At 39.2% G+C, this 16,528-nt stretch overlaps 1 protein-coding gene across 2 annotated transcripts; it reads left to right on the forward strand.

Annotated features, from left to right (window-relative positions):
* Nucleotides 1–2,362: 2,362 nt before the first annotated feature.
* On the forward strand, nt 2,363–15,755 carry LOC113009589 (regulator of G-protein signaling 8-like). Of its 2 annotated transcripts, XM_026147993.1 has the most exons (5): nt 2,363–2,661; nt 3,362–3,526; nt 10,034–10,099; nt 13,882–14,048; nt 14,281–15,755. In XM_026147993.1, exons 3-5 carry the CDS (start codon nt 10,045–10,047, stop codon nt 14,455–14,457), a joined length of 399 nt encoding a protein of 132 aa, XP_026003778.1. In that variant the 5' UTR covers nt 2,363–2,661; nt 3,362–3,526; nt 10,034–10,044; the 3' UTR covers nt 14,458–15,755. The 2 variants fall into 2 exon arrangements, with proteins under 2 accessions (XP_026003778.1, XP_026003777.1); XM_026147992.1 differs by lacking the exon at nt 3,362–3,526 and having other exon boundaries at nt 2,364–2,661.
* Nucleotides 15,756–16,528: the final 773 nt, after the last annotated feature.

Raw genomic sequence — 16,528 nt, forward strand, 5'->3', positions numbered from 1 at the left:
TACACCCCAACCTCTGCCTGATACTTCAGCATCTGCCTCTTTCTGCCAATGGTTTTCTCCAAGGAGTTTGATGTTTCAGAGTGAACTGGGTCAACGAGCTTCCTATTCCCTATACAGATGCCTGCTTCATGCAAGGGAAAGAGACCGCGATAGTTATGAGGTGACAAGCCTGTAAGAACACACCTACAGCATAGTTAGCTGCCTAAATCATAAAACGAGGTTGAGTCAGTAAAGGCAGAGTGACATTTAACTAACTCACAACCATCTAAGAAATAAATTTGTACTTTCACGCTCAGTGCAAACATTCAGTAAAGTTTTGTCAGCCAGAAAGTAAGTTAGGTTTGAAGGTCAGGAGAATGGATGATGGGGATAATATAGTGAATAATTAAAAGTGTAGGAGGCCACTCACAAACAAAGGCATGCTGATTAGACAGTCGCAACACAGGAACGTTGCGGAGGCAGCGTGGATTTGCAAATATACAAACACTGGGCTGCCCAATTAGTTGTTCAGGATGAAACATAAAGGAGGATAACTCAAACAACTCATGTACACATTCTTACTTAGGAGTGTTTCCATGGTGAAAGTAAAAAACTGCCCAACTTTCAACCAGAACACTGGTTTAAGTTTCATCTAGGACTGGCTTTCATTCCTGTTGAGTGAATATTAGGCAGCAAATCTACTTGTTAGCCGGTGAAATCAACTGGTAAAGTCCCAGTCATGCAGGCCTAAAGACTGGTCAGTCACCCTCCCAGTAACCACCAGTCATAAGAATGTGTATTACTTGAGCAGTTGGCATGTAGCACCACAGTGCACGAGGTCCGGAGCTCTGCAGTGAAAACCTCTTTGTGATTGTTTTGTTTGTTAGCAGGTTGCCTGTAGTTTGAGTGACACACCAATTATACAGTCCAGATCAAAAGCTTAAGACCACTTGAAAAATGGCAAAAAATCAGATTTTGCATGGTTGGATCTTTAAAAGGGTCCAAGTAGAGCTTCAACATGCAACAAGAAGAAATGGGAGTGAGACAAAACATTTGTTTTGAGCATGCAATTTATTGAAAACTCTTAAACTGAAACAGGCTGATTTACAGCTGATCAAAACTTTAAGACGTGTCTTTAAAAGGTCACATCTGTGCAAAAATGTGGATTCATTGTCATTTTCTGTCAGGTAGTCACACTGTCATGACGTTCTGATGGTAAAGGCAAAAAACTTTCCCCTTTTGAACATGGTCGGGTTGTTGAACTGCATAAGCAGGGTCTCTCGCAGCACACCATCGCTGCTCAGGTGGGAGGCAGTAAGACAGTCATTTGGAATTTCTTAAATGATCCTGATGGTTATGGAACAAAAAAGTCAAGTAGAAGACCCCAAAATATTTCACCAGCACTGAGCTCTAGGGTCCAATTGGCTGTCCGTCAAGACACTGGGCGATCCTTGACCCAAATTAAGGCCGTTACTGGTGCCAACTGCAGCCCCTTTACAATCAGACGGCATCTGACATTGATGGGCTTCAAAACCATTTTACTTCTTTTATAACATTTAGGTCCAATCAAGAGAGTGTCTCCTGAATTAAATCCTTAATCAACAAATCAGCAAAATCAGCTCTCCTATAAGAACAACTCACAGTTGATACCAATAAAATAACAAAGTGGATTCAAAGTATTACAAAATACTGCAAAAAAAGGAAAAGTGTATGATATTCTGTCACTAGCAGTGATTGCTGTTTTTGTTGCTTTTTTTGGTTGAATATTATGTTGCTATAGCAACAACTAGTCACACAGATCTACAGTAATTATACTCACACATTGTGAAATTTGCCATTTTGTCAGACAGCAAATGCACTTAAAGCATTACCTTCTGGGTTTCTTTTTATTTTAACCATTCCTAAACAACTAGGAATGATATTTACTGCTGTCATTAGTGTCCCTCCTTTGCCTAAGGCCTTAATGCTGATCCCTTTCTATTATACTGGCTCATTTGTACAATTTTCTATATCCAATTGTGGCTCACAAACTCTCAGACCTCCTGTTTCCTATTTCTGAATTTGGCCAGTGTTCTTCTGACAGTTTCACAATTGCTTCCATGAGAAAATACATAAAGCAAATTTTACTGGGTCACTGAAAAGCGTAACACCTACTGCTACAAATAGTGAGGACATGTTCATCTCACTAAATAGCATTAATGATTATCTTAGCCATTTTTTAGTATGAGCAAAGAAAATGTTTGCGCTTTATTGTTAAATCAACAGATTTCTCACATCGGTTGCATGGCAGTCTCGAAGGGCCAAAATCTTAGCCAAACAGGTATGCAGCAGCAGGGAGGAGTTAGGAACTAATGATTTGCTTGAGGTCTATCTTTCTTTCTCAGTTTAAATGATTCACATTTCTAAATGTCTATAAACGCTAGCTTGAGAAACACATCTGTGGAAAGCAACAAAATGTGGGCTTTTGGTGCCAAAGTCCTGTGGCTTCGCTTCTGTTTAAGTTAAAAACTGACGAGTGAAAAGTGACATTTCTGTCAACCCTGGGAACGCCTGTAGCGCAGCTCAACATGCACAGACTTGTACCTGTAAAGTAAGTCAGAGGAAGAAAGAGAAGCCCGACAAGGAGGACACTTATCTGCACAACGGCAGAAAAATACTTTTCGGCAACAGAAAACACATGTTGTAAGTATGAGCTTCAAATTGGCTTCACGCTTCAAGACAAAGAGGTTGTCTGTCAGTGAGCTTTTTGGTACTGTTGAATATTCTCACTGTTTTACTTCCCCTCCGGTCTGCTTTGTTCTTCGGTAATGACTGACTTTCTCTGATCTCGCCCATACAGAAAACATGTTGCTAAAATAAAACTGGAATGTGTTTTGCGGATGGTTTTCTCTTGTCTGCGAGTTGGAGAACAAGTATTTCTGATGGGGCTCCTGTGATCTGTGCCGTTTTTATTGGAACTTTCTTCCTTTGTGTTTCTCAGTATGCCTGCAGCTCTCTTTCCCTTCACTCTTTCCCTCCCAAAGAAAACATGAAAAAGGGCCAAAGACGAGCGAGAATACTTTGAGCTGAATGTGCTCTCTGTTCTATATGATGCACTCCAAAAACTGAGTGCCTGCATTAGGATAGCCTTTCTTCTGATGCCTTGTCCTGTACTTCTGAAGACCTGCTTGATAATGGTCATGAAACTGCAAACAGAACTTAAAGATGTCACAGCCTTAGACTGAGTTTTGTTTTGTTATGAATAATTTTAGGAATTGAATGATTTAGAGCAACAGTGCTTGGACAAGTGAGCTTTTTACACAATTATCTAACAGAAATATGTGCCAAAGCTGTCAGTTTGCACCTTCCTATTAATCTCTTATATGGCATTTTCTTCCTTCAGCATCTTGTCAACACCATAAAAAAGCAAAAGGGTTTGAAAAAGTAAAGACAGCTTCTCATATTGGATGTGCTATATGCATCTGCAAGCTACTTTGAGACCCACCTCCACCCTCATCTCTCGTCTCTTCTTCTTCTGGATGTTTAGCATCAATATCAACACAAGCAGGTCTGTCTTTGCCTCCTCCAGCTAACACACAGCTTTACACTGCACGGCTCCAGACACAGGGACACAGTGCCTCCCCTCACTAGCAGCTGAAGTAGTTAACATTCATAACACTATACTACATCATAATAAAGACTAGCAATGATAGTTAGATAAAAGAAGAATAACTACAGGTCAGAGATGGGATATTAAGCCATGACAGAGCAGATTATGGACATGTAGAGAATCCGTCAGGTTGCTGTCTGTGCACGGCAGCCGGGGAACTGTAGCTGAACTGAGCAGAGGGTTCAGAGTTTGGAGAACTAATCTGAGTAAATAAATAGTAACATCTAGAGCACAGCAGTGCAATCAGACAGACCTCAGGCCTGAAAAGCAGAGCTAAGGATGCAAAGAAATGCAGACTTTGAGTGAGTGATCTGTGGGGTTTTTTGTGTGTGTGTGTCTCTTTTGCATTTTCCATACTGCTCTTCCACAATAATTAAATCATTGAGATTCCAGGTATTGTGTTGTTTCTTGTATCCTTTGTTTATTAGTAGGTTTTAAAATGTGTTATCTTCACGATTCGTGATGATCAAAATAATTTCTAAAACAAATGCACCTTTTATATTGAGTCCTAAATACTTACTTTGTAAAAAAGTTACTTTTCATAGGGGAAATTAGTTGTTAATTAACAAGTAAACTTTGTCAGCATTTGACTTTGTCGTTATTTCTTCTGTTGTTGAACGATGGGGTCAAAATCTTTCCCATCATATCAAAAAATGGTTTCCAGGATTTTCCCCTTATCGAGTCAACCTTAATGCACATTAAAGGACAAGGCGGCGTGGTCTTCCCTTACATTTTTCACTTATTTGAATGGAACGGAATTAACCTAATTTAATTTAAAAGAAGAAAAGGTTCTCTAGTTCATATGCTTACCTTCATCAGGGCATTAATTTGCAGCTAAATGTTTCATAGAATTGAGCAAAAGCAGATGTTAATCTGTTAACTAGAATCTGATAGAAAAATATGGGGGAAATCTGCTAGTTTGCAAGCAACACAAGTCTCCAGCATCTGTCTGTTATGCTCAGTCATTTGGGCAGCTGTCACAGCAGAAAAGTGTGTGACACTAACTCTGCAATGTTGGCTTGCCGCAGCAGGCTGGACTCTGCTGCCTGGAGCAGTCTTGCACCAGGTACTAATGCTTGGCTTACAGTGTCAGGCTGATGCTGCTGACTTAATGGCATCCTAGAGACAGAAAAAAATCCACTGACATGAGGAAGTGTTCTTGATTTCTATATTTCTCCACACTGACAGCTCTCTATAGCCTAGCATATGGGAAAATTATTCTCAAGCACTGTTAAAGAAATTATGATGCCCATAACTGAGGCTCTAAAAACTGTCCCCAAAAAAGCTCACAGCTCTGGTTGCCAGGCACCCTCTGAATCTCGGACACAGGACATTCATCTATGATGTGCACATTTCTGAGTGTGTATCTTATAAAGAAGCAGGGCAGAGCAGTGTTTAAAGCGTACCCTCTCTGGAGCGCTGTCTTCCAGTGGCTTCAGACACACCAGCAGCTTCTTCTCTGCTGCACCTGCTCCTCTCAGCACTTTCCTTTGTTATTTTCTCAGTTCATTTTCAGTTTTTATTTTTATACTCCAGTCTCAAATATTAGTCCTACAGAAATAGAAGGCCTAACTGTAATTGGCCACCTGGTGACTTGAAATTGTTAAATGAGATCTATTTAGCTTTATACATACAAAAGTTCCAACCTGAACTGTTAAGCATCAGCCAATTTAGCACAAGCTAAAGCAAAAAGCCACAATTCCAAAAAGGTAGGGTACTGTGTAAAATGTAAATAACAGAATGAAATGATTTTTAAATCTCATAAATCTTGATTTTACTTAGAGAACAGGAGAATATATAAAACATATCAGATGTTTTAGGTTGGACATGTTACTTGTTGATAACAAACAACAGCTCACTTTAAATTTGGTGGCGATTTCGCTGTGTTGCATGCTGATTTCTGAGAGAGGAATGTTGTCCTGCTCTGGTCTGATGTAGGATTCCAGCTCCTCAACAGTCCTGGATCTTCATTGTCATATTTTCCGTTCCATGATGTGCCCAGTCAGGTCTGACTAAACAGGTCTGGACTGCAGCCAGCTCAGTACCTGGACACTTTTACAACAAAGCCATGCCCTCTTAATAACTCCAGTATGGGGTTTAGCACTGTCTTGCCAAAATACTGTATGCAACAGCTTCCATTAAAAGGATATCAAATCTGGATGGGAGCATATGTGGCTCTAATATCATCTTTACTTCTGAGAAACTCAGTAACAACAGTATCAAAAACATTCAAGCAGGCTCATCTTCAAGTATTTATTGGAACATTTCTTTAACACAGGTAGAATAAAGTCTTCTTTTACGCTTAAAAGCTTGGACGCTTTAGTCCTTGCTCTACCACTTTGTACTGTCAGACTAGTTTAAGAGCATAAAAAGTGAAACCTTTGCTATCATCAGTGCGTCATATTCCTCCCGTCAGATCTTGGCCATTTTTCCTGTTTGTTCCTATTAGTGCTCCCTTAGATCACTTACTTTAAATAGTTCTAAGCCTTATATAATTCAGCAAGTAATTGAAAGCCCACCCCGGGTTATGAATATGTATGTTGTAGTTAGAAGAGCCTGTGGGAATATACAGGAGGTTGCATTAAAAAAATAGTACCTAACAGAATCCTGAGGAGCTGTCACAGATATAAATAGCACACGTTTCCCTACGAGCAGAAGCTACTGTACCTGCCTGCTTGCAATCAATATTTATATCTGTCATTGACATTATCTGTAAAGCAGCTCTTATGTCATCCGAATGTCAGATAGCGTGACTAGGTCTTGCCAAGTATTTGATCCTGTGAGTCTGTCGCTGATTTTTTTTATTTATTTGCTCTACTTTTGAGCGTGTTCACTTGCTTTAATTCCTTGAATAACATTTACCGCTCTGACTTATTCTCATCTGGTTCCCTGCTGCTGCAACGACCCAGTTTGCCCACAAGAATCATTAAAGTTTCATCTAATTTAGAATCTCTGAACAAGTGTATTAATGGCAAGAGGATGCTGCTGGTTTGCCATAAAAAACAGATTTCTGACATAAATCTAACTCACTGTAGATGAGTTACAATTAAACTTACAGGCTTTTCAGTCCATGCTAGTACCCCCAGTCCCCACAGCTGTCTAACTGCCATCTGCATAATGTTAGCAGCTCATGTGTAAGATATTTAGTTACTGTTGTTTCCAAACTGCAGTATTGATAATTTTCCTGCATTTGTATCATTTTATATTGATATTTTAAAAGACTATTATGGTATTATCTGCTTTTCATCATCAAATTTGGATCTAGGAGAGCCTAAAAACTGTTTTGTAGGGAGTAACCTAATGGCTAAACAAGTATTCTCATAAAAGTAATGCTTCTGCATGAACCCGGTCCTTTTGTTCCTAGTTCTGCTTCCTCCCTTTGTGTACTATCACACTTTTTCCTCACCTGTGAACTATCCAATGTGTCAATATACCCTGCTCTGAAAATTTAAAGCAGCACTTTTTAATGAGTATTGTATCAAGTCAGTTAAACTTCTGGGATATTAATCTGGTTGATTGATCGAGGTTATTGTTAATCAGTTTCAGCTGCTTTGGTGTTCATGAAATTAATAACGGGTGCACTAAGGGCACAGCAATGAGACAACCTCCCAAAAAAGAATGGTCACTGACACTGTCCCCCTCCTCATCTTTTTTGACTGTTTTGGGGTCGTTTTGTATTTGGCTGGTCAATACTGGCAGCATCAAGCAATATCTGGAGTAATCCAACATCTCCAGCATAGCACACCAATATGTTCCATTGCTAGAAGGTTTGCTGTGTCTCTCAGCACAGTCTCAAGAGCATGGAGGAGATTCCAAGAGACAAGCAGTTCATCTAGGAGAGCTGGACAGGGCCATAGAAAGTCCTTAATCCATCAGCAGGACCAATATCTGCTCCTTTGTGCAAGGACGAACAGGGTGAGCACTGCCACAGCTACAACATAACCTCCAGCAAATCACTGGTGTGTTGTCCCTGACCAACCAATCAGCAACAGACTTTATGAGGGTGGCCTGATAGCCCATTGTCCTCTAGTGGGCAGTGTGCTTACGACTCTTAAATTTTGCAATTTTAGTTACAGCAAAGTGGGGGGTTCCTTTGGAGTTTTTGCATTTTTGGACTTTTGACTCTTTCCTGCTCTTTCTGTCAACTGACCTAAACACTCAATTAAAACTGAGGTACAGACTTTTATCCTGCCTCTGAGTGAACTGTTCTGTTCACCCTCCTTTAAGAAGTGCTGGGGTTGCTAGTCAGAAAAAGGCAACTGAACTTCTATAGATATTTTTTTGAAGACATTTTACATCTTATCCAGGAATCTTCTGAAGGAGAAGCATTACTCAATATTATTTTTTTAATACATCATGTTGTATTATTTCTCAATGGAGTTATTTGTTACCCAACTGGTTACATTACATTTGCCTCACTGTGTAACATGAGTTGAAATGCATTGTCAGTTAGAAATATAAACCTTGGGCTATAATCCCACACATTGACAAAAATCTCTATGCTAATCAGAACACACAAGATCAGTCTTTTAATGTTTAAGTTTGAAACAAAACCAGAAACACAATCGAAGGTGAAAACAAGCCCATAGAGACTTTCATTGTAGAAACATGGTCAATGGAGGCTACAAGCAAGCTCAGGCTCTGGATGCAGTGCACGAGTCAGCATACGCTCATCCTGGGTTCTTTGCGACCTTTGTGGTGAAATGTGTTAACACCACAGGGACAATTAACGTAAAAGTGGTTATTATGACAGGTGGCTATCTCTCAAATGTTTCCACAGTACTCTATGCAGTTCTGTGAAAAACTACATACACCCTATGTTTTTGTACATTGTAGAAAAACATTTGGCAGCAATAACTTGAAGTAATTGTTTGTTTGTTTTTTTAGTTAATTTATTAGACTCTCATGTTGTTGCAAAGGAATTTTGGCATACTCTTATTTACAGCGTTGGTTCAGTTCATTGATGTTTGTTGGCATTCATTTATGCACAGTTCTTCTAAGATCCTGCCACAGCGTTTCAGTCATGTTGACGTCTGGACTTTGAGTGGGCCGTTGCAGTACCATGGTAGTTTTGTTTTTCAGTCATTTTGTGAAAGCTTTGCTGCTGTTGAATGGGATCATTGTTCTTTTCGTTTGCCAAACTTTAGCTGTCAGCACAATGGCTTCTATTTGACTCTAGAACACTTTGGTATAAAGAGGAGTTCAGGATGAACTCAAAGACTGTAAGGTGTCAAGCTCCTGTAGTATAAAAAAAACCCAAATCATCACCCTTCTACCACTGTACTCGGCAGTTGCAATGAAGTATTTGTGCTGATATGCTGTGTTTGATTTGGTGTTGTACTTTATGACCAAACCTTTCCAATTTGGTCCCTCTGTCCAAAGAATTTGGTTGCGGATTATTCAGATGGAGCTTTGCAAACCTTTGCTGCCAAGTTATTGTTAGAGAGAATAGACTTTCTATACTTGTTGTTGTTCTTGTTCAGCTTTTTCCAAATTGCTCTGTCATAAACTTTAATATTTAACACGCTAACTGAGGCCAGTTGACTCTGAGATGCAGCTCTTGGGTTTTTTGCAGTTCCTCTAAACATGAATTTCTCTGGGGGAATTTCTGGGGCATCCATCCACTCCAGGGAATATTTTGGCATTGTGTTAACACACATCTGACTGCTCCAGACTGCATTCAGGTTCTTATGCTTTTATACAAATGCTCACACTTGATGATGATCATTTAATCAGGTGCAGCACTTATCCTCAAAATTCCTTTGGGAAACAGTAAATATGCACTTCATTTTTCGCATGGCTGTATCATTTGATTAAGCTGATGGTCCCATCCTTCTGGGATGAAATCATGCACTCCTTTTTTTATAGACAACCAATCAAACCAATGATTTTTACATTATGAAGTCAGCATTTATGACATACTTTGTGATGATACGTAAAAGCAAAAAATTGCAAGGAAAATATCTGAATACTTCTTTCACTGCTGTGGGCAGGAATGAACTCACATCCAGGAGAAGCATTGACTGATCTAATATTTGGCATCAGATATCAAGTCATTCACTGTACTGATACCTGGTATTCAATTAGGAGCCAATATCAGCTAAGATGTTACTCATTGTTATTAATTTCATCCTCTAGACTTGGAAATATGACAAGATGAGGTACCCATTTGGAGTTTTATTAAACTGACAATATGAATGATTTATATCAGTTAATTTAAAAAGTGACGTTTAAGAGATAAAACGTTAATTAGTTAATCTAATGTAATAAGTAGGTACAATTTGGGATTTAACTTTTTATCAGCTTATCTCTGACGTGAATGTGCCCTGGTCCTTTGTACAGAATGTACACTGTCTGTTTGACAAGATGTACATTTCATGAAGTTTTTTCAATTTTGCTCTGCAGAGCTCCTGTTAATGATGTCATTGATGGCGTGGGGGGAGTCATTTGACCGTCTTCTGGAGTGTAAAAGTAAGGCCACTTACTCCTCTCATTGTCCTGTCAAAGGCTGCTCTCTCTCAATTCCTCATCCTCTCTCTCTGTCTTTTTTCTTTTCTACCTTCTCAATTCTGCACCGCTCGGCCCTGCAAATCTTGGTGAATTGCCCTCGGGACTTCTTTAGGAGGATCGAGGATATATTCTCCTCTCAAGTTCATCAAACCCATTTGGAAGATATATTTAAGGAGGACGACACTGGCCGAGATAAGAAGCGTAATCTGAGCTGCCGGTGTAGATAGGATGATTTCAACCAACTCTTATTCATTTATAAAGCCGGCACCCGCTCACGGCTATCACCTGACCACACTCCTGCCCTTTTTTTGAAAATGACAGAGGTGGCAGATAAGTTCTTTCTTTTTCTCACTCTTTACGCTGCCTTTCGTCTCTCATCACTCCACTGAAATGAACTCAGCCCATCTGTAATATTTTAGCCTGTTGTCTTCGGCATCAAGATTGACTGCCCTCCAGAGTATAAATTTCATCTCGCATTCCATTTGCTCCATTTCCCTTTGAAGGACTGCAATGACACGTTTGATAAACAGGTAAACAGGGGCAGAAAAAAAAGGAAAAGAAAAAAAATCTAATGCCATTCATATACCTTTACGTCTCATGCGAATTTAAGTCAGCTCTGTTGTGATTGAAAGTTCAGATATGGAGTGATTTGTAGACGGGAACAAGCGGCCTCTGGATGTGTTTTGTTTCCTGTCAATTACTGTCAGAGCGCCAGCTGTGATTTATGTAAAGCGATTTCTGTGAATAACACTGGTGCTCGCAGTTAGCTGCTTGTTTGTGCTCCCCTAAGACGAGCTGAGTATTTAACACCTGCGTTGGCATCAGAGCTCCATGAATACGCCCATAACAAAGGTAAGGAGTGTGGGGAGCAGATAACAAGAAATATTGGTGTGTGCAATTATATGATGCAGAAGCAGAGCACGCGGGGTTCGGTTTTTGAAGGTTTTGAAGTTAAAAGGGCCTCCAGACATGCACCACAATGCCTGGCAGTTTTCTGCATCGTCTCTTTGTTCACTGCCTTCTTTGAGCTTACGAGCACTGTTAGGAGGAAAGGAGAATGTGAGAGAAAGATACAGAATTGCTTAACCTTCAGAGGAGGCTTGTTGCTCTCATGAAATTTACCTAAAATACTTTATAAATTTGAAAGTGAATGATTCGTTTAAATTTGCTTTCACCCAATATTTTGTCCCTGTCGTCAGAAAAACTTGTTCCTGATTCAAGAGCTTACAGCAGTTTACAGTGAACAAAAGAGGCCTCTTTTGAAGAGCACAGGGTAGAAGTTTCTGGTGACAGACAGTGAAATTGAAATAGCAGAAAAGTCCAAATGAGCTGCTGTTTCCTGTAGATTAGATATGTGAATCCTTCAAATCAGTGTAAAAAGTTATTTTCAAGTTTACGTCCATGCTACCATCTTGGATCTTTCATTTATTTGCACTGAAATCAGCCGCAATGACTGCGATGAATCATGACGATGCGCATGGATGTAAAATAGCCATCTAATAAGCTAATTCACTCTGAAATGATCATCTAAAGAGGTGGATAGAGTCCCAGGAATGGTAGAGCATAAGTTTCAGACCTTCAGTCTAAAAGAACTCATTGACTTGTATAATTGGCGATTTGGTTCTGCTCTGAGTCCTCCCCAGTCGGGAGAGCAGTAGTAGCTTCCCTCAGTACTAGGGATGGGTATCGTTTAGGTTTTATCCGATACCGGTGCCAAACCGCTACTTTTGAAACGGTGCCGGTGCTTAAACGGTGCTCAAACCGGTGCTTAAAGAATGGAGAACACAAAATTGGTCCAAAAACCTCTCATGTTCAGCTGTGTTTGCTAGTTCACCTTACATGCGTTAATTTAATAACGTGGTTAGCGTACTCAACGTAAATTACACACGAACAACATTAAGCTACTCACGCAGAGAAGCTGCTGCTGCTGCCATCATCATCCGTCATCATTTCTGCTACCCTGACAGGGCTAGGGGCCAGGACTCTACTCTTCGGGTTTTTGGGGATGTTGCAAATTCTGGTTCCGACAATAGGCACCACACCCGCAGTAGATGTGCTCGGTGTGAGGTCTCGCAGCAAGCTATCAAATACGGCACATTTCTCGGCTTTTAAAAAAAACGCTATGCGTCGCCAGGTGTTTCATCGGATTTGAGGTGTTACCTCCTTTGACAGTATCACAGTATCAGCTTAAAGCACTTGTTGCAGGCTGCTGAGTTTGCATCTTTTGCTGTGAAGTACAACCAGACTTTTGACCGCTTCGCCTTGGGCATTTTTAATCTGTAGCTCTGCTCTAAAAGAACGTACATACCTGGACCCACCTACTATCCTCGGAAACGTAAAATGATTGGCTAGAATCTAAAGTGTATCACAGCTCAGGAAAAAAAAAAGCACCGAAATAAAGCGCCGAAATGTGCACTGCTTTTCGGTCTGGTTACTACCGTTTATGTCAGAACCGGTACCCATCCCTACTCAGTACAGAGAGCAATTGTCATCAATGACATGACACTGATGAAGTCAAAAATAAAGTTAATAGCGTGAAATAGATGAGCTGAGGTTTAGGTGGGTTGCAAAGTAGCTTACAGATGCAGCATGATTAGGAAGGCTGCCAAAAGTAATGTAATGTTCAACAAGATCATTTTTAATTTAACTATTCAACAAGCTGATTTTTTTTCTATCTTGTACCTTGCCATATGTGGTTATGGTTTAAAAATGATCCTATTTTGGCTCTGTCAGGTCTCATGGCATTTTGTGAAACAGTCATATAAAAACTTTAAAAAATAAATATTTTGTGGTCTTTGTGGGCATAAATTATTACGCTTTTCCTGTCTCTGAACAACATGTATTTGTAGTGATGCATTTCAAATTTGTGTCACCATGGTAACTAAGAAAACAGCATCTGGCAGCAGCTGTATTTGAACCCAAACCATGATAACAGTGACATACTGTATTTGTAGTGAACAATGTATTTATCAATCAAATGATATTTGTAAAACTCTCAGGCAAGAAAGTTTACGTGGCTCCCTCCTCCACTACCCCACCGCTGTTTTGGAACAATTTTGAACCTTTAGAAAAAACACTTCACTTGATAGCATAAATGTGAAAGCACACAGCAATAATCAAACCATGGTTCAAATATATTTCTTTTTAAACAGCTGTCTAATCAATAATCTTTTTTTCCAAGACATCAAAGTAACAACTATCAGTAAGCACAAGTGAAACCAATGATTTAAGCATAATTTTTCCACAGCTTACATAGTTAATAATAATTCCAGCAAACATGCTTTTGAGGAATATAAGGGTTTGTTTTTTTTTAATAATTTATGGAATTGAAAATCTAGACTTTTTGATGGACACAAAACCACTAGCAAATTTAGACAATTTGGAATAATTTATATAACACTATAAGACACTTTTAAAAGAAAATATAATCATGTAACGGCCTATGACATGTTATGATTCACAAATAATAGGCTAAAGTGCCTTTACTGTATGTTTAGGGTGTTACCAGATATACTGTTTTATATATGCAGTTGTTAGCATCACAAATGTCAGCTACCTGAGCTCTGGAAGCGACTGATTGAGTTTTGTGGTGTAATACAGATGAGGAAAAAAAAATCCAACCTGTGAAGTTATAAAACTGTAGCAGTTGAACACACAGGTCCTTAAAAATTCAAGTCTTTACTTCTTCAGGGTTTGAAATGAAACTGTCTGTATTTCAAAGTGCTTTTGTTGTTTTTGCACAGCTGGCCAGCTGGTGTTTGAGGACTTCTTGAGGACAGAGTACAGTGACGAGAACCTTCTTTTCTGGCTGGCCTGCAAAAAGTACAAGAAAATAACCAGAGTGACAGAAATGACCATTGCTGCCAAACGGATATACACTGAGTTTGTCCAAGTTGGTGCACCTAGACAGGTATGGCTTTTGTGAATTGAGGAGTAAACAAAGTCAGACCTGTGTCTCTACAAATCACCCCCGGTTGGAGGTGATTTGACTCACTTTTACTAAAAAAACATTCAAATAAAAGGAAATCTTTCACTCTCTGTTATTCAGTACTAAACAGTTTATCTTTTACAGTTAAACACATGATGTAAAAATATATTCAGAAAGAAAGGGTGAAATAAAAGCTGCTGTTTTCTGAACCTAGATAAACATTGACTGTGTGACCAGAGAAGAAATCAGTAAAAATATCTCTCAGCCGGGGCCAAATTGCTTCGACGGGGCGCAGAAACTGATATATGGCCTGATGGAAAACGACTGTTACCCACGATTTCTGAAATCAGAAATCTACCAAGATCTCCTGGAGCCGGCTGAACAGCAATGAAAGTAAGATGAAGAAGAAGAAGACAAAAAAAAACATGGCTGACACCTCTTTGAATGATTGATTTTGCACCTCAGAAGACAGGGCTGCCTGTCAGACGAAGGAGGAGTGAAAGGACATACAGAGCTGTTGGTATGGAGACTGACAGGATCTAAAAGCCAAACATGATCTAAATAATGTATTAAGCTGCTTTTGAAGTCAATTTTTGTTTTGGATTTGATGGTGCACAAAACGCCTGTAATTCAAAAAAAAAAAAAAAAAAAGATATCACGCCTTGAAAAGTTGACATTTGTTTGGATGAACATCAAGGGTAAATTCTGTCATTTGTAAACACTCCTCCTTAAATGATTTAGAATATGTTTTGGGAAAGTTAATTTTTCATTACACTGTCTTTTGGTATCCAATCACACAAACTAATAAGATGTGAACAGTACCTAAGCAATATGATAGGATGTAACAGGTGATGTCATCTCTTTGGCCTGATGAAATTCTCTTTGTGTATATTTGAAAAGTGTTTTTTTATGGCAGTAGGAAATGTACAAAAATGTTCTATTGTTGCAGCGGTGAATCACACGGGCTTAGATTTAGTTTAGTCTGGCTGTACATAACCTGCTGCCTCTGGAAAGAGTTTGTTTGCTGCACAGCTTGGAAACAGGCTGCCAATCATCTGATTACTGTACAATGTGATACCACCGGACCATTGTACGCTCCCTGTCAAAATATTGACAGTAAATATCGTATTAAAAGAGCACTGTATTGTTGTTTTTGTTGGATAAATCCTGCAGCTGCTGTGGCTGATTAGTGGTTAAAAAATAGTTCTACGCACGAGCCTGTGTGTTCGCAAATGAGTGTGTGTGGCCTTCACTGTGGCCATTTTGTCAAATGATGTGTCAAGCACCTCTTCTATATGAGCATGCACAGAGCCTGAAGCACAAAGCCTGGGTTAACAGCAAAAAGTTGATGAGCACCATTGTGATACCCGTTATGTCTGACTGGAGTTTTTGCATTTGACAAACCAGCTAACATAAAACTTGCTTTGTAATATCAAGTTTGGCGTTTAGGACCAGCACAGTTCAGCTGGTTTGCTAAAATAGAGTGGTGAAATAAATACATTCACTTATAAGAATAAGAATTGTGTGTAGCATGTGGACATTATCAAAGATGGACTTAGATTCCAGGCCTAAAAAGGTTAGACAGAAGGAAAATGCCTTAAACTTGTGTTCTGTTTAACTGCCAGTAGGGGGCAAACTCTAGAAGTCTGTAAGAAAATGATTTGACCTCAATAAATACTTTACAGATGAGTTTATGGCTCCAGTCACTAATTTCAGATCATATTTAACAAAAAGAAACAAACAAAAAAAAACATAGTCAATTTTCTAAATTAGAGTTATTCTAAAAGCCAGAGCTGAGGATTAATAATTGGCCTATGAGCATGAGGTTTCACAGTCAGGCATGCCTCCTGCTTGTCATGTTCCGTTTCAAGATGGTGAAGGTAAAAACACTCAACCTGAGGACTTACGTGGACCATTTCAAAAAGAAATGCTGCTGCAGTAAATGAAAGAAATCAGTCAGCACGACTCTTTGGCCTTTTTTGTAGGAAATTGTAGGAAATACACATGTAAAAATGTCTGGAAACGTTCTGGTAGCTTGTTGCAATGATTGTATTGTAATTATACAATACATTTATTTTATTAATTTATTAATTTTATTGTAGACACATTGTAAAATACAGAAGACTCTATAGTATATAGTATACTTTGTTATAAATATACATTTAGGGCGCTCAACTGTCGTCTTTTCCAGGTTAATTCTGGCCTCTGATGTTTGACACCCATTTTATACCGTCTATGGTAGGTTTGCACTCTTGCCTTGACTGTTATATTTTTCTTATAATCTCTAAAACTGTAAATGACTTGCTCCAGTTGCCTGAATCAGGTCCGTGTTTGCACAAATGGAGAGTTAAATGTCACGTGTCACAGCGAGCCTGACGCAGACAGCCTAAGTTAACAGATAAAGTTTAAACTCATCATCTCTAGATAACATTTGTTGATGAAGGCTAGGTCAAGCTTGCTCC

Source organism: Astatotilapia calliptera, chromosome 17 (assembly GCF_900246225.1).
Source record: "Astatotilapia calliptera chromosome 17, fAstCal1.2, whole genome shotgun sequence".
NCBI lineage: Eukaryota > Metazoa > Chordata > Actinopteri > Cichliformes > Cichlidae > Astatotilapia > Astatotilapia calliptera.